Consider the following 14550-nt stretch of genomic DNA (forward strand, 5'->3'; position numbering starts at 1 on the left):
AAAGTTGAAAGGGTTTTCCCTTTCATAGTATAGTTTTATGGTAAATAACTTATTCCAGAACAAGTATTTTAAACTTGTGAATAAATAGATTATCATTGAATTTGCCTTTAAAATGTAATTTCTAGCGCTTTTCAACTTGAAACACTATTTCATGAAATCACAATTCAAAGTTTTAAAATATTTGGAGCATGTTTTTAAAATATGGTTGCATTCTTTGGGTAAATTTCATATGATACGAAGTTGTTTTTAATCATTTTCCATGGTTTCAATTATGGTATAATTTAAGTTATATGATTATATGGCCTAATTAATTAATTAGATTAAAATAATTTTCATAGTGTAAAAGTGGTTGAAAATAAACGATATTTTATTTATATTTAACCCTCTAATGCCCTTGGTAGCTCACGTGCTTTATAAATTTATAACAAACAGTAATTTCTCGAATACTTTTAAACAAATTCTTATCGAACAACTCTTTTTTGAATAATTTAATTATATCAATTCAATTTTCAACCAATAAACAAAAATGTCAAACAAATCTCAATTTGAATACTGGACGGAAGAGGTAAATATATATGAATGATATAACAGAAAAAAATCGTTAAAATAGGTTGTCGAAAATACAATAGTTTATATTCAATCCATAATAGCGTAATTTTTGTTACCCAACATATAAGCAAACAATATTCCTAAATAATAAATAAATAAATATTATCTGAATTAAACCTTGACATAAAATTTACACAGCAAAAAATCCGATGGTAAAATCGCATGTAAAAGCATGCACATCACCTTCGTCAAAATAAACACTTAATATTACACATGCATGTACAACTTTTGCAAACACAAAAAACAGTTGCAATCGATGGGATTCAAACCCAGCACCAACAGTAAGGACTGGCGCCTTAGCCCACTCGGCCATCAGACCGATGAAAAGCTGTAAGGATAAACGCATATATGAGCTTGACATTTCGGTCAAGTAGGTTTCCCATACTGATGGGCTACATATTTCAGGGTGTAATATTACACAGAATTTCATAAAATAATGCAAAATTTATTTTACACCGAGGCCTTTTACACGCAGCTGGATTACTACTTTATTTGCTGTGTACAGAAAAGCTAATTAGTTCAATATGAATATGAAGGTTGAAATGAATTAAATTCTCTCATAATTATTTTTTGTATAATTTCAAAACATTGATGCCAAAAAGGAAGGAAAATGTATACTTCCGCTTGTATTTCGAGAATTCCCGGAAAATTTACAAATTTCCCGGGAAACGAGAAATATTTTTTCCCGGGAAATCCCGGGAATTCCCGGGAATTTTTTTCCCGGGATGGGAAATTGGACGCTCTAGTGCACCGTTTTCAAGTTAATTCCATTTTCAGGTAACTTTTCTGAAAAAAGTCGCAGTTTTTCATTTTTTAAAATTAGTGCACATGTTTGTCCACTTCTGAAAAAAATATTTTTTAAAAGCTAAGAAAATTCTCTATATTTTGCTTTTTTGAACATTGGTGATACGACCCTTAGTTACTGAAATATTGCCATGCAAAGGTTCAAAAACATGATAATTGATGTTTTCCAAGTCTCATCCAAACAACCCACCATTGTCTAACGTCGATATCTCAGCAACTAATGTTCCGATTTACAATGTTAAAATATGAAACATTCGTGAAATTTTCCGATTTGATACCAAATCGATCAAAAAATTCCTTCAAAAGATCCAGATTTTTGAATTTTCATGCATCATTTTTGTATGGCCAGCTACCAAATTTGTATGGAATATTATATGGACAAACTAATGATGCAAAATGGCTTCTTTGGGCATACCAAAGGCATCAAAAAAGTTTCAGCCGGATTAAAAAAAAACAAAAATTAAAATTGAAGATAAAATACAATTTTCGTAGAGAATTGCTCATATCTAAAGGTGTCTGCCTGTGTGGATCAATCGGACCGCGCACTAGACTCATAATCCAGAGGTCGCCGGTTCGAATCCCGAGGCGGACGCAAAAAATTCTAAGTGTAAATATAGGTTTTCGGTGCCTTCTCCCCGTGCCATACCTTCACACTTAGGAGACCCGGGAGGCGGAGTCTTGTCGCAAAAAGAACGATACACGCCTGTGGATCCGTTGACGAAACCGCAAGGTTTAAGAGGGCCACATTATAAGGTGTTACGTCGATTCCGTAAAGGTTCAGAAAATTTCCATTAAATATGTCCACGCAACCTCCCTACCCTGTAGATTCTGTGTAATGAATCATGTTTAAAAAAAATACAATTTGAAATTACAAGCTATGGTATCACTATTTGAATGAAAAAAATGTTTTTAAAATGCATTTTACACTTGCCCAGTTGTTTTGCAATCATTAGTTTTTAAAACATCAAGTATTGAAGAGATTTTTTTTCGCCGAAAAATAAACTTTTTGCGGTGCTGTACATTGAAATTCCACAAAAATTTAAAATATTTTTGATCGATCCCAGACATGCTAAATATGTTTTCAATCTAGGGAAATGCAATTCAAATTGTTTTGAGTTGGTTAGACTTCTAGTTTTTTTTTTATTTGAAGTTTTTCGAAAAAAAATAATTGACTCCTAATTTTTCAGCTGGATTTTGAAAGAGAGGGCGACATAAACTATTACAAGCCATGGTATCACATTACTGTTCAACTGAATTTTACAAAAATTCTAAATATTTTTGATCAATCCCAGACATGCTAAACATAAACTTAAAAGAATGCATCTCAAATTATTTTAAGTTGATTAGAGTTCTATTTCCTTTAAAAAAAAAAATTTTTCGAAAAAAAATTTTTAGGCCTCCTTTTTTCGGGCCGATTTTGTAGAAGGGCATATCAATTTAATCATCAAAAAAAGAGAAAGACACCGAGTTCAGCTCTCCGTTCTCTCGAATTCTCCCATTTGTGTTACGCCAGTCCACGGAGAATCGAGAGAAACGAGAGTTGCTCTCTTGCTTACTGTCTTGCCGCAAGGTTTATGCTTCTTCTCTCCTGAGAAACTTCTCCCGGTTTCGTTTTCAAATCTAATTGGATCATTCTATCTTTTTCTCTTCAGCTGTGATCGGCGGCGCGGTGGTCGGCCTGCTCTGCGCCATCCTCGTCGTCATGTTCATCGTGTACCGGATGCGGAAAAAGGACGAGGGCAGCTACGCGCTGGACGAGCCGAAGCGATCGCCGACGGCCAACACCTACGCCAAGAACGCCAACAATCGCGAGTTTTACGCCTGAGACTACTCGATCGACTCCAGCGACGGTGATTTGTAAGCAGATAGTGTGAGAATAGGCGAGAGGGAGAGAGAGAGAGAGAAGGTAACAGTAGTAGCGGGAGAAAATCACAAACACACACACACACACTCAAATTGAAAAAGGGAAGAGCAAGTAACGAAAAGTCACTCAACGCTGTAGAGTCGCGAACGCGATGAACGAAGAAACTGAGAGGGAGACATTTGAAGCAAACTGAAGCGATCGTGGTAGGCTTGGGCGACGCTCTCGCAAGAGAGAGCGCGCGAACGCGCGCTGGTGCGCGCCGCTCGCGGCCTACTTTTGCGTTGTTTGTTTTTGGAAAATGATTTTTTTTTATTTAGGTTTCCTTCCTGATTTTTTTTTTACTTTTAAAATTATCGTATCGTGATGGAGTAAAATCGGCAGCATTTAGCTTGTGTACGGCGCAAGGAGGAAAAAGGTAAGGTAAAACAAAACAAACTCATTCTTACAGAACAGAAAAGGCAAAGTTTAAACGTAATAAGGAAAGGCTACAAGTTAATAGAGTATAGATGTTACATATTTATAAAGAAAAAGGCATGCTAATGATTCGCAGAACGTAAGAGAGAACAAATAAACGTTTTATTTTTAAACTGAGGCAGTCTTTTTTTTTTCTCTGTTTTTGGTTCGCATTTTTTCAAGGCAACTATTTTATTTTTATTTTTTTCGATCGAGTATTTATAGGGCAAAAATCTGATTACTAATACACTATGTGAGGGAGAAAGATGACGATTAATACTTTATTGTTAAAGTATGGTATAAAACAAATGAAATACGCTGTATAGGACGAAAGCATAAATTAAAGAAAAAACTATTATTTATACAATTACTTATAACTTTTTTTTTAAAGGAAGATAAAACAAAACAATAATCCTTAACACAGAGCAGAATTAGTTAAAATTAAACCTATAGCAATAAAGTGCAAACAAACAAACAAAAAAACAACCCATTTAAAGGAATCGTTTCGCAAAGCCAGCAAGAAAAAGAAGCTTTTGGGGCGCGTTAAATGTTAGGGCAAACGGCGAATTGACTTTCTCTCAGTGTGCGCAAAACGAAATCGGGTAACGGTGCGAATAATGGTCGAATTTTCGGTTTTCAGACTTTTTACCATCCCTTTTTTTGAGTTTGTTGGGTTTGAACACACGCGAATTGAAATGACTACAAAAAACAGAGCAGATTTTATAAAGAAAAAAAAAAGAGATACACACTTAAAGCAAAAAATAGTAGGTAGAAATTTCTCTCAGTCGTTTTAAATGAAATCTAAAATTTGCGCCAGCAAAAAAAAAACAGTAAATTGTGGATAAGAAAGACTTTTTAACTGTTTTAATTTTTTTTTCGTAGAGGAAACGGGTGTGGGCTGCCCGGCGTACGATTCGACGGGTTTTCCCCCGGTTCCGGGACGCGGGAAATGTGCATTTTTTCGAGGGCAGATTAGAAAGAAGGGAAAAATATCATATAAAAACTAGCTTTTTGAATTACAGCAAACCAACTATTGCAAACAAAGAAAGAAAAACAAATAAAACGATTTGCTATTATAATTGTCATTGTAACTAGCATAGTAATTTGTAAAACGATGTTACACCGGTGTAGAGAGAAAAAAAAACATTTTTTGTTGCATTTTGACCACCCCTGAAAAAAAGCCAACGCAAAACAAACCACAAAAGAAGCTGTATTGGATGGATCATTTAATATCTAGATGGAAATGCTAAGCAAACAAAAAAAAATCAATAATCAATCACAGAAAAGAAGAAAAAATATCTCTCACACGAACACACTAATCTCTCTTTGAATTCTTAGCAACGCTATCGTTTGAAAGACTCAAAGAGTAGAGGCACTAGAGAATTACAGCAGAAAGAGAACGCAAAAATCGCCTGCCGCATTTGAGTTGCGCAAGAATCAAACAAAAAAATCGAACAAAAAACACGTCCAAGCTCTGAGGCACACCCTTTCTCACTAACCAAAACTAACCAACTAAAAGAAAAAAATGCTCTCAAGCAAGTAAAAAGAATCGCTTGACATCCCTAACTAACCAGTGAACGCCACCCTCCCGCAGAAAAAAAAAGAACACGAAACACAATTCGAGATGGCCTAAACTCAAACTCAAACAAACACAGAATTGCGACGAAAGCCCTAATTTCCCACCAAACATAGTTTTGCAAAAACAAATAACAAAATAATAATTCTCATTTAATTTCAACCACTCACACGCGCTGCTAGAGACTGATTTCAGTTTTTTTTATTTCCCCTCTAAAAATATAAATGAAAAAAATCATCGTAATAAACATTTTGTGCCATTCAAGTTTTTTTTAAGTTTAGCTGCTAATCACTCTCCAACTGAGTGAACAATTTCTTCTGATTTTCTCTACTCGCTATTCTCTTCAACCACCACCACTCACTTTGGAATCTCCAACCCCCCAACTTAACACAAAAAAAAAACAATAAAATAACAGGCGGCTTGCATTTAGAACGGTTTTGAGTTTCGCTTTGCTGAAAATGAAATCAATTAAACATGAAAATACGTAAAACATTCCGAAATGAACACACGAACAAAAGAAAAACTCTCTTACCAACATCTACAACTATTTCTCTTCAAGACCCCCCCCGCAAACAAAACTGAAACATCTACCAACTGAAATTTACGGCGAAGTTAAAAACAAAACAAACACACACTTTTAGGCGAGTTATGGAACAAAAAATCAACTTGAAAACAAAAATTATACCAGTAATTGTGGAGTGAAGCGAAAAAATAAAATTATGAAAGACTCACTCACAGAACGCGGAGAGAAAAGCTCTAAAATATCCCAGAAAGAATGCGACAGCAACAACTAAAATAAAACAAGATATCCGCGATGTGAGGTGGAGAATGAATAAAAAAAAAATTAAAAAAAAATGAAAAGAGCGATGAAGAAACAGAAAAAAATGCATAACAAAAAATCATTAGAAATATTACTAATATATAAGTTTAATATACAACATCACATATGTAAGGGACAATGTAAATAAAGAAGTCTTTACAGTGTAACGGAAGTGGGGCGTTTTTGTGTGTTTTTTTTTTATTTCGTGTACGTGAAAGAAATCCATTTTAGCGGTTTGCAGACTGGATTTCGCCATGTAATGTGATGACTGTCTAAGCCCAAGTTGCCTAGAAATTGACAATTGGAAATAGAACCAATTCCACCTGAACCAGATTCTCACCCCACCGTGACAGCCGTTCCCGTTTCCTCTGCGTTGATGCTCCACTTTGTTAAGGGGATAAGGGAAAATCTCCACGGAATCGGTACGGTAAGTTTCGCTTGGATTTTTAGAAAGGTAAAAGGTCTAGGATACGTTGTTTTGCCCCCGTTTTCGTCAATTTCGCGTTTTTGCATGCGGGACATCGAAAAATCCAGTTTTTATTTTCAAAAAATCGGATCTCGGAATCCTGTAATAACTCCACCATAATTTGATATGCATTGAGACAGCTAAAATCGGTTAAAATGGCGCGGAGTTATGTTCTTTTGAAAAACGTGATTTTCTAAAATCGACGAAAATGACGATTTTTTGGACCACCCTAACACGGCGTCGGTCACCTCAAACAAAAAAAAAATACTGGCCCAATTATTTCTGGAACCCCAGAAAAAATTAAGCCCGGCCGGTGAACTTTTTTTTCGAATCATGCTAGCATGCTGTTTCCATGGAGATTTGCTGAAATCTGAAATTCTAAATTCTGAAATTCCTTAATTTCTGTTTTTTTTTTTTGCTTCTTTTAGAATACGAACTATTTTAAACAATTTATTATTCCTAGATTGTCAAATTATGAACTTTTAAATTTTAGAATTTAGAATTTTTGATTTACAAAATTTTAAAACTTTATTGGGCTTTGATCTTAAGATTTTTTTTATTTGAAGCATTGTTAAATATTAAAATGTTTCGTGTTCTGAACTTATTTTTTTATTTTTTAAATTGTGCAACCTTTTTATTTATTTAGATTGTTTGAATTTTAAGTTTTGAATTTGTAAACTGTGTACTGAATTTTAAAACTTTGAATGTTTCCAAAAAACACAAATGGAAAAAAAAAATAATCATGAGAATGTATTTAATTTATAAACGATGCACTTGAAGAAATAAAATGTTCAGTCCAGTGGCACCGAATAGTCCAAAATGCTGGGGGACACGGGTTGTTTTCCGAAATCGATAGGTAAGAGTGGAGATTCGATGTTTAAGTTTCTTGTATACCACGAATTTTACTAATTCGAATATTAGGGTGAGAGGGGGTAATATGCACCCCCGGGGCAAAATGCACCCCCTGCTTTTCTCGGTATCTGGAAGAATTTTCCGGGGGAAAAATCATAGAAATTGGAGGCTTAACACTGCTAAACCATGCTGAAAAAATTTGAGCATCGTGGTATAAAAACATCTTAAGTTATTTGCAAAACTTTAAAATGTTTTGTTTTCATCTAATTTTCATTGAACTTACATTATGATTTTTGGACAATATAAAAAGCATTTATTGTTATTGTAAGTAATGAGGAATATAGATTTTGCCATAATCTTCATTATTGTGTTGATAGATGAGTCTCTCTCTTGTGTTGTGGGTCTCGTGGCGCAGGGGTAGCGGCTTCGGCTGCCGATCCCGATGATGCTATGAGACGCGGGTTCGATTCCCGCCTTATCCACTGAGCTTCTATCGGATGGTGAAGTAAAACGTCGGTCCCGGTTTCTCCTGTCTCGTCAGAGGCGCTGGAGCAGAAATCCCACGTTAAAGGAAGGCCATGCCCCGGGGGGCGTAGTGCCAATAGTTTCGTTTTTTTTTTTAGATGAGTCCAAAAACATAAAAAATGCATTTTTAATTAAATTTTCTGCAAAAAGCGTGGTCGGGGCAAAATGCACCGCTGTAAAGCTTCTTTGTAAAAATAGCGGTGTCATCTAGTGGTGACTAGTGAAAACTGCTTTTTGCTGGTGCATTTTGACCCATGTTGTGGTGCATTCTGCCCCGTTGTTGTAGTGCATTTTGCCCCAATGTTGCGGTGCATATTGCCCCGTATGATTGTTTGAAATAAATCAGAAATGTTTTTAGAAATTTGATATTTTCGAACAATTTTGAGGTTTTCTTTGACTTTTTTCACTTGGATGACGTTGAATAATAGTTATTTATGAACATCTAACGAAATTCTTTCACAGAAATGCTGTTATGGTTGAGAAATCACAGTTTTCCCTTAGGGGGTGCATATTACCCCCTGTCCCCCTACGACGTGCTTTTTCATCTGCAATCCATTGTATTTAGAATAAGATAATTTATAAAAAAAAACTTGATTGAGAACGTTAATTGGGGGGATTTTTTTTTATGTTTGTTGTCCAATTTCTTCTAATTCACTTATTTTCTAAATTTTTATCAAAATTTTTGTAGTTGAAAGACGCAACTTTTGGTACCATAACATCTATAGGTCATCGCTGAAATTTTAAAGTTATCGCAGTTTTAGTGGAAAAAGTTGATTTTTTGCCGATTTAGTCATTTTTCTGTTTTTGCGCGTGGCGCGTCGAAAAACGCAGTTTTTATTTTCAAAAAATCATATCTCGGAAACGTACGGTTCGACATCGCCAATTTTTTGATATGTCATGTGAAATTTTCCGAGGAATCCGATAAAAATATTTTCAGACATAGGAGGGCTTTTGTTAATTTGATTTGGTTAACCGCGGTGGATTTTCTTGAAATAATTCGAACTGTCAAAAATCCACCAAAGCATCTACCACACTGATCGCACAAAAATCTGTGGTAGAAAAGTATCCACCGGTAGATGCTTTGGTGGATTTTTGACAGTTCGAATTATTTCAAGAAAATCCACCGCGGTCAACCAAATCAAATTAACAAAAGCCCTAGGCTCTTTGGTCCAGACACGGTCCAAACGCCATTTTAAGTTTTCATACGACTTTTTCAATAGTTAAGCTACATTTTTGGAACTTCTTACTATTTTTCCCAAATAGCCAACCTATCACCTTTCTTTTGCGTCTAAGGCAGCTAAAAAGGGATGAAATGGCGCGGAGATATGATTTTTAGAAAAAAGAGGTTTTTGCGAAAAATGACGAAAATTGCGATTTTTTAGACCACCCTAACACGGCGTAGGTCACCCTAATGGCCAAATAAAAAAATACGGGTCTAATTATTTTGGCCAAGGAACCCCCAGAAAAATTTTGAGCCCGATCGGAGAACTTTTTTTCGGTTTAGGCTCTTTTCAAATGGAATTGCTGTATATATAACTCATTGCTTGAAAATTTTAAGAAACCAAAAGCAGAAATTAAAAAAAAACAATGAAATTCATTCATTCATTCATTATGATGCATTAATTTATTTTTTAAGAATTAAATAATTTAAGAATTTATGAATTTAAGAATTGAAGAATTTCAGAATGTAATTTATTTAATTTTTTAATTTATTTTCAAATTAAAAAAATCAAAAAGATACAGAGCAATTCTCTACGAAATCGGTCTTTTTTTCTTCAATTTTAATTTTTATATTTTTTAATCCGGCTGAAACTTTGTTGGTGCTTTCGGTATGCCCAAAGAAGCCATTTTACATCATTAGTTTGTTCATATAATTTTCCATACAAAGTTGGCAGCTGTCCATACGAAAATGATTTGTGAAAATTCAAAAATCTGTATCTTTTGAAGGAATTTTTTGATAGATTTGGTGTCTTCGGCAAAGTTGTAGGTATGGATAAGGACCGCACTGAAAAAATTATACACGGTAAAAAAATGTTGGTGATTTTTGATTTGCAAAAAACACTATTTTTATTTTTTTTTTTTCATTTTCTGATATGTTTTAGGGGACATTAAATGCCAACTTTTCAGAAATTTCCAGGTTGTGCAAAAAATCTTTGACCGAATTATGAATTTTTTAATCAAAACTGATTTTTTCAAAAAAAACGAAATATTGGTCGCAAAAATTTGTCAACGTCATTTTTCGATGTAAAATCAAATTTGCAATCAAAAAGTACTGTAGTGAAATTTTGATAAAGTGCACCGTTTTCAAATTAAAACCATTTTAAGGTAACTTTTTTGAAAATAGTCGCAGTTTTCCATTTTTTTTAATTAGTGCACATGTTTGCCAACTTTTGAAAATTATAATTTGAAAAGCTTAGAAAATTTTTATTTTCAAAATTTTTAAACCAAGACTAATATTTTAAAAGAACGTATTAATGAATATTTGGTCCTTTTGAAATGTTAGTCTTGATTTAAAATTTTTGAAAATATTGTTTTCGAAAAGATCGGAAATTTTCACAAATGTTTCATATTTTAACATTGTAAATTGGACCATTAGTTGCTGAGATATCGACATTAGAAAACGGTGGGTTGTTTGGGTGAGACCTAGGGTGAGACTTAGAAAACAACAATTCAAGCAAAACATTGTAAAACGGCCGTTGTCATTTTTCAAAACATTGAGAAAAACGAGGATGAAGTCTGCGGTTAGTTTTTCAATTCCTATTTTAAACTCATTTGGCTGACTATGGATATTATTCATATAAAAAACGCAAAACTAGTATTGTTATGTTCCCCCGTGTTCAATTTTCTGAAAACATTTCATTATTGCTGTAAAATTGATGATAAAATTACATAGGCCTCTTAAAAAAGTTAACAACATGCGGGATCGATTAAGCCCTTTGCGTTTCATCGCCTTTGTAAACATTGGCGAGTTTCATTTTCCATTTGGGCCCTATGTCAAACGGCCAAACACAACTTCAGGATTTGTTTTTGTTGTGCTTTTGTATTTTGGCCTTGCAGGCCAAACCAAAACAAATTGAGATTTCGTGTTTGGTCTTTTGCACCAAAGTAATTTTTTCTCGTTTTACGTAATTTTTTTAAAAATTATTTACAAACCGGTAGTGTGGCAGGCTTACAATGTGGGGAGAAGGCTCTGGCGATGCGGTTCGGGCAAAACAAGGCGGACGAGCTGTTCTTCGGGAAGCAGATTCCGGTCAAGGAGTGCATGGAGGACAAGTTCTTCGAAGAGATTGAGAAGCTGGACTTTGAGAATGTTCCGGAATCGCAGCGGCTGTACATTAACAACTGGGTGGAGAACACGACGCACGGGGAAATTACGGACCTGCTGATTCCGGGCTCGATCACGAAGAACACAAAGCTGGCGATCACCAATGCTGCCTAGTTCAAGGTGGGTTTGAATAACTTTGATTGAGTTACAGTGGCTAATTGAAACGATCGTTTGAAGGGAACCTGGCAGAGCAAATTCAAGCCCGAGGAGACCAAGAAGGAGATCTTTTACGTTTCGAACGAGCGCCAGGAGTTTGTTGACATGATGCACGTCGAGGGAACCTTCAACCATGGTGAGTAATATAAAATCAACAACTGTGTTGTCAAATACCTAACCAGTTCGTCCCTCCACCAGCCGCCAACGAGAAGCACGGCTGCCACATCCTGGAGCTGCCCTACACCGGCCAGGACGAAGCGTCCCGCGTTTCGATGTTCGTGTTCCTACCCCCCACCGAATCCAACGCACTGACAAACCCTTACCCGCCTCACCTCGTCGCCGAACATCCCCTGCGGGGCAATAACAAGGGCATTATTTCCGCGTCCCGTCGACATGAAGACCGTACTGGGCCGAGGCATGGGCAAGATGTTCGAAAATTCGGCCAACTTCTCCGGCTTCTCGAAGAAAGTCCAGGTCGGCGAAGTGCTGGTAAAGTTCAAGATCACCGTCAACGAGGAGGGCGTATTATTGGGATTGGGATTTTTCGTAATGAATAACAAATGTGAACGGGATTTCTGAATAAAATAAAATCAAATTTTTCAGTTGATTGGTTTAGTTTATATGAGTAAATAGTTTATATGAGTTTATATTAGTTTATATGAGTAAACTTCCAGTAACCAAAGTACGTCGCGGAAGAGTTCCACCTGAATAAAACATTCGAGTGGTTGATCGGTGATGCCAATAACAAACTGTCTGGAACCATGTCCAAAGACAGCGGGGAAGAACGAACAATGAACAGCTGTTTGCAAGAAGCAGGAACCGGTCGTGGACTCAAGGGAACGTCCGTTGGTCACGTTGGTCACGTTTGAGTTGAAGTTTAGCAATGTCTGCCGGAACAACGACGGGAAGCATTCGCTGTTATGCGGCCGGATAGCAAGCAGGAATGTCTGCTTAAGGGTTTCGACCTGGACAGCCGTAAACCGGAACAGTGGATCGGAGATTCCTAGCTTTTTCTAAATAAATAAATAAAAATTTTAGTTATTGCTATATAAACTGCTTTATTTAGGACCGCATCAATGATCAATAAAAGATTCTTCAAAACTGCTAGTTCGGCTCACTCACGTATTTGAGCAAGCTCTTCAAAACGGCAAGCTTTCTTGAGAAAGTTCAATCGGCTGATCTGTGACCGTTGGCATGTCCGGCAATTCTGAATCGAAAGTCTTCAGCACGAGGATCAATTTTGTAAAAAAAAACTACTGCAGGTGCTTGCTAAACCAAGATTGGCTCGCCTTGATCATTCAGTTTTGGTCGATTGTACCGGCAACTAAAGTTTTTAGCCGCTCCAGCTTGGTCACATCCACGGCACCCACGTCGTCATCCAGCAGGAACCGTTTCCGCTCGAAAAAGTCCAACTGCTTCTCCTTCTCCTCACTATTCTTCCCTCTTCCTCCTCCGTACTCTTATCGTACACCTCACTCCTATTCTTGGTCTGCTCACGCTGCTTCTGCTTGACCCACTCGATTTCCTTCTCCGTGTCCGAACCGGACAATTCGTACGTCGGTGGCTGTTCCGCGTCTTCAACGATCGCCACATCGTCCAGATCGTAATGCGTCATTGCTTCCTCGACCGTTCCCTTACGGGAGAGAGGGCGAACTCCCATGGCCAGCGCCTGATTCCGTAGGTTGGCCTGTTCCGGATTTTGAGTCCCGCTAATCACGAGCACCACCTTTTCAAACAAATCGTTTATTGACTTGTACGTCACCGGCTTTCGCTTCCGCTCTTCATCTTCTTCCTGATCTTGATCCTTGTCCAACTTTGGCTTCTTGATGTCGGATGTTCTGTCCCGACTGGCAGAGCTCTTCTTCTCCGACGAAGTTTCCGGTTCGTCAAAAAAAGTTCTTGAACTTGGTCACCGACGTTGCTCTCGTTCCTCCTTGGCGTCCTTTTCACGATGCTTCCGGGCACGATCTTCGGCTAGCTTGTGATCCAGCATTTCGTTTGGCTTGTCGTCGTCCTTGTCGTACAGCAGGGCGTCCCGGTTGCGGTTCCGAGGCTTCTTCCTTCTCGTCATTGTCGTCAAAGAGTCGTGAATTCGGCTTTGGCGTGATTTTGGTCATCATTTTGGCTGGTTGTGGAGAGGCCAACGAATTCCGGATGGCCGCCGGCGTCGACGCGTCCCGAATCGCGCCGCCATTGACGTTGCTAACCTAGCCGGAGTCGTTGCGGGTTTATTCGCGACGGGTTGCGAGTCCGCACCGGATCCGAGCTTCCCTCGACCGAACCGGAAGATTTCTCCCGAAGCTTAAACCTCCCAAGTTGAAGCACCTACGAAGGCTACTTCTTCTGAACCTCCGTCTGAATCAAATAACCTTCATCATCACTCCTTGGCCACCGGCTCGACCAGTTCCTTCGCCGTGAAGTATCGCACCCGGCCGCTGTTGGTCGAGTTGCGGCTCTCGATAAGACTCATAAACGGTGGCTACTGAAGCGTCCAGCATCATTTGAGCTGCTTCTGGAAATAAAACATAAAATATCGGTTAAGACAAAACAAAAACTAACTGAACCAAAATCAGAACTATTTATTGATTGTTTGATTGCAAGGGTGAAAAGGCATTACCAACATCAATAGAATCTTGATGACACAAGTCTTGAGGGGAAGGAATTGACCAGAAATGCCCGATTTTTCAAATTTTTAGCTAAAATTGAAGTATTGAAGCAAAAGACCAATGTTGGTTTCGTTTTTGTTTGCAAACAACATCGTGTTTGTCCCTGGGACTAACACGATTCCAAAACAAAACAACCCAGTTTCCACATTGGACCTTAGCAGCACAGGTCTATCAGGATTTTAAAAACAAACAAGGTATCATTGACATTGGCCTTTTGGAAAATATATTTTTTTTCATACAAAAATCGAACTTTTAATACTTTTTTCGATATGTTGCGATAGATTAAGACACTAAGCATCGTTTGCAGAGAAAATGTGGTTTGTTTACATTTTCGACTTAGGGCCTTTTACATTGTTTTGCTTGAATTTTTCAAAATTACTGCGAAAATAAGCCGGTGGCTTTAATCCACTCAAATGTTGTCATTGTTCAAGTAG

General features: G+C 37.2%; 1 protein-coding gene and 1 pseudogene across 3 annotated transcripts in view; both read left to right on the plus strand.

Annotated features, from left to right (window-relative positions):
• The window catches only part of LOC6052662 (syndecan), a 79593-nt gene extending 73295 nt beyond the window's left edge, over nucleotides 1-6298 (plus strand). For all 3 annotated transcript variants that reach the window (XM_038266025.1, XM_038266026.1, XM_038266027.1), the window contains exon 5: nucleotides 3066-6298. In XM_038266025.1, the coding sequence (XP_038121953.1) occupies nucleotides 3066-3238 (173 nt within the window). In that variant the 3' untranslated portion in view covers nucleotides 3239-6298. The remainder of the gene's footprint in view (nucleotides 1-3065) is intronic.
• A 4408-nt stretch (nucleotides 6299-10706) lies between these two features.
• On the plus strand, nucleotides 10707-12080 carry LOC6048733 (annotated as a pseudogene).
• Nucleotides 12081-14550: the final 2470 nt, after the last annotated feature.

This window comes from Culex quinquefasciatus, chromosome 3 (assembly GCF_015732765.1).
Source record: "Culex quinquefasciatus strain JHB chromosome 3, VPISU_Cqui_1.0_pri_paternal, whole genome shotgun sequence".
In the NCBI taxonomy this organism is placed as follows: Eukaryota; Metazoa; Arthropoda; class Insecta; order Diptera; family Culicidae; genus Culex; species Culex quinquefasciatus.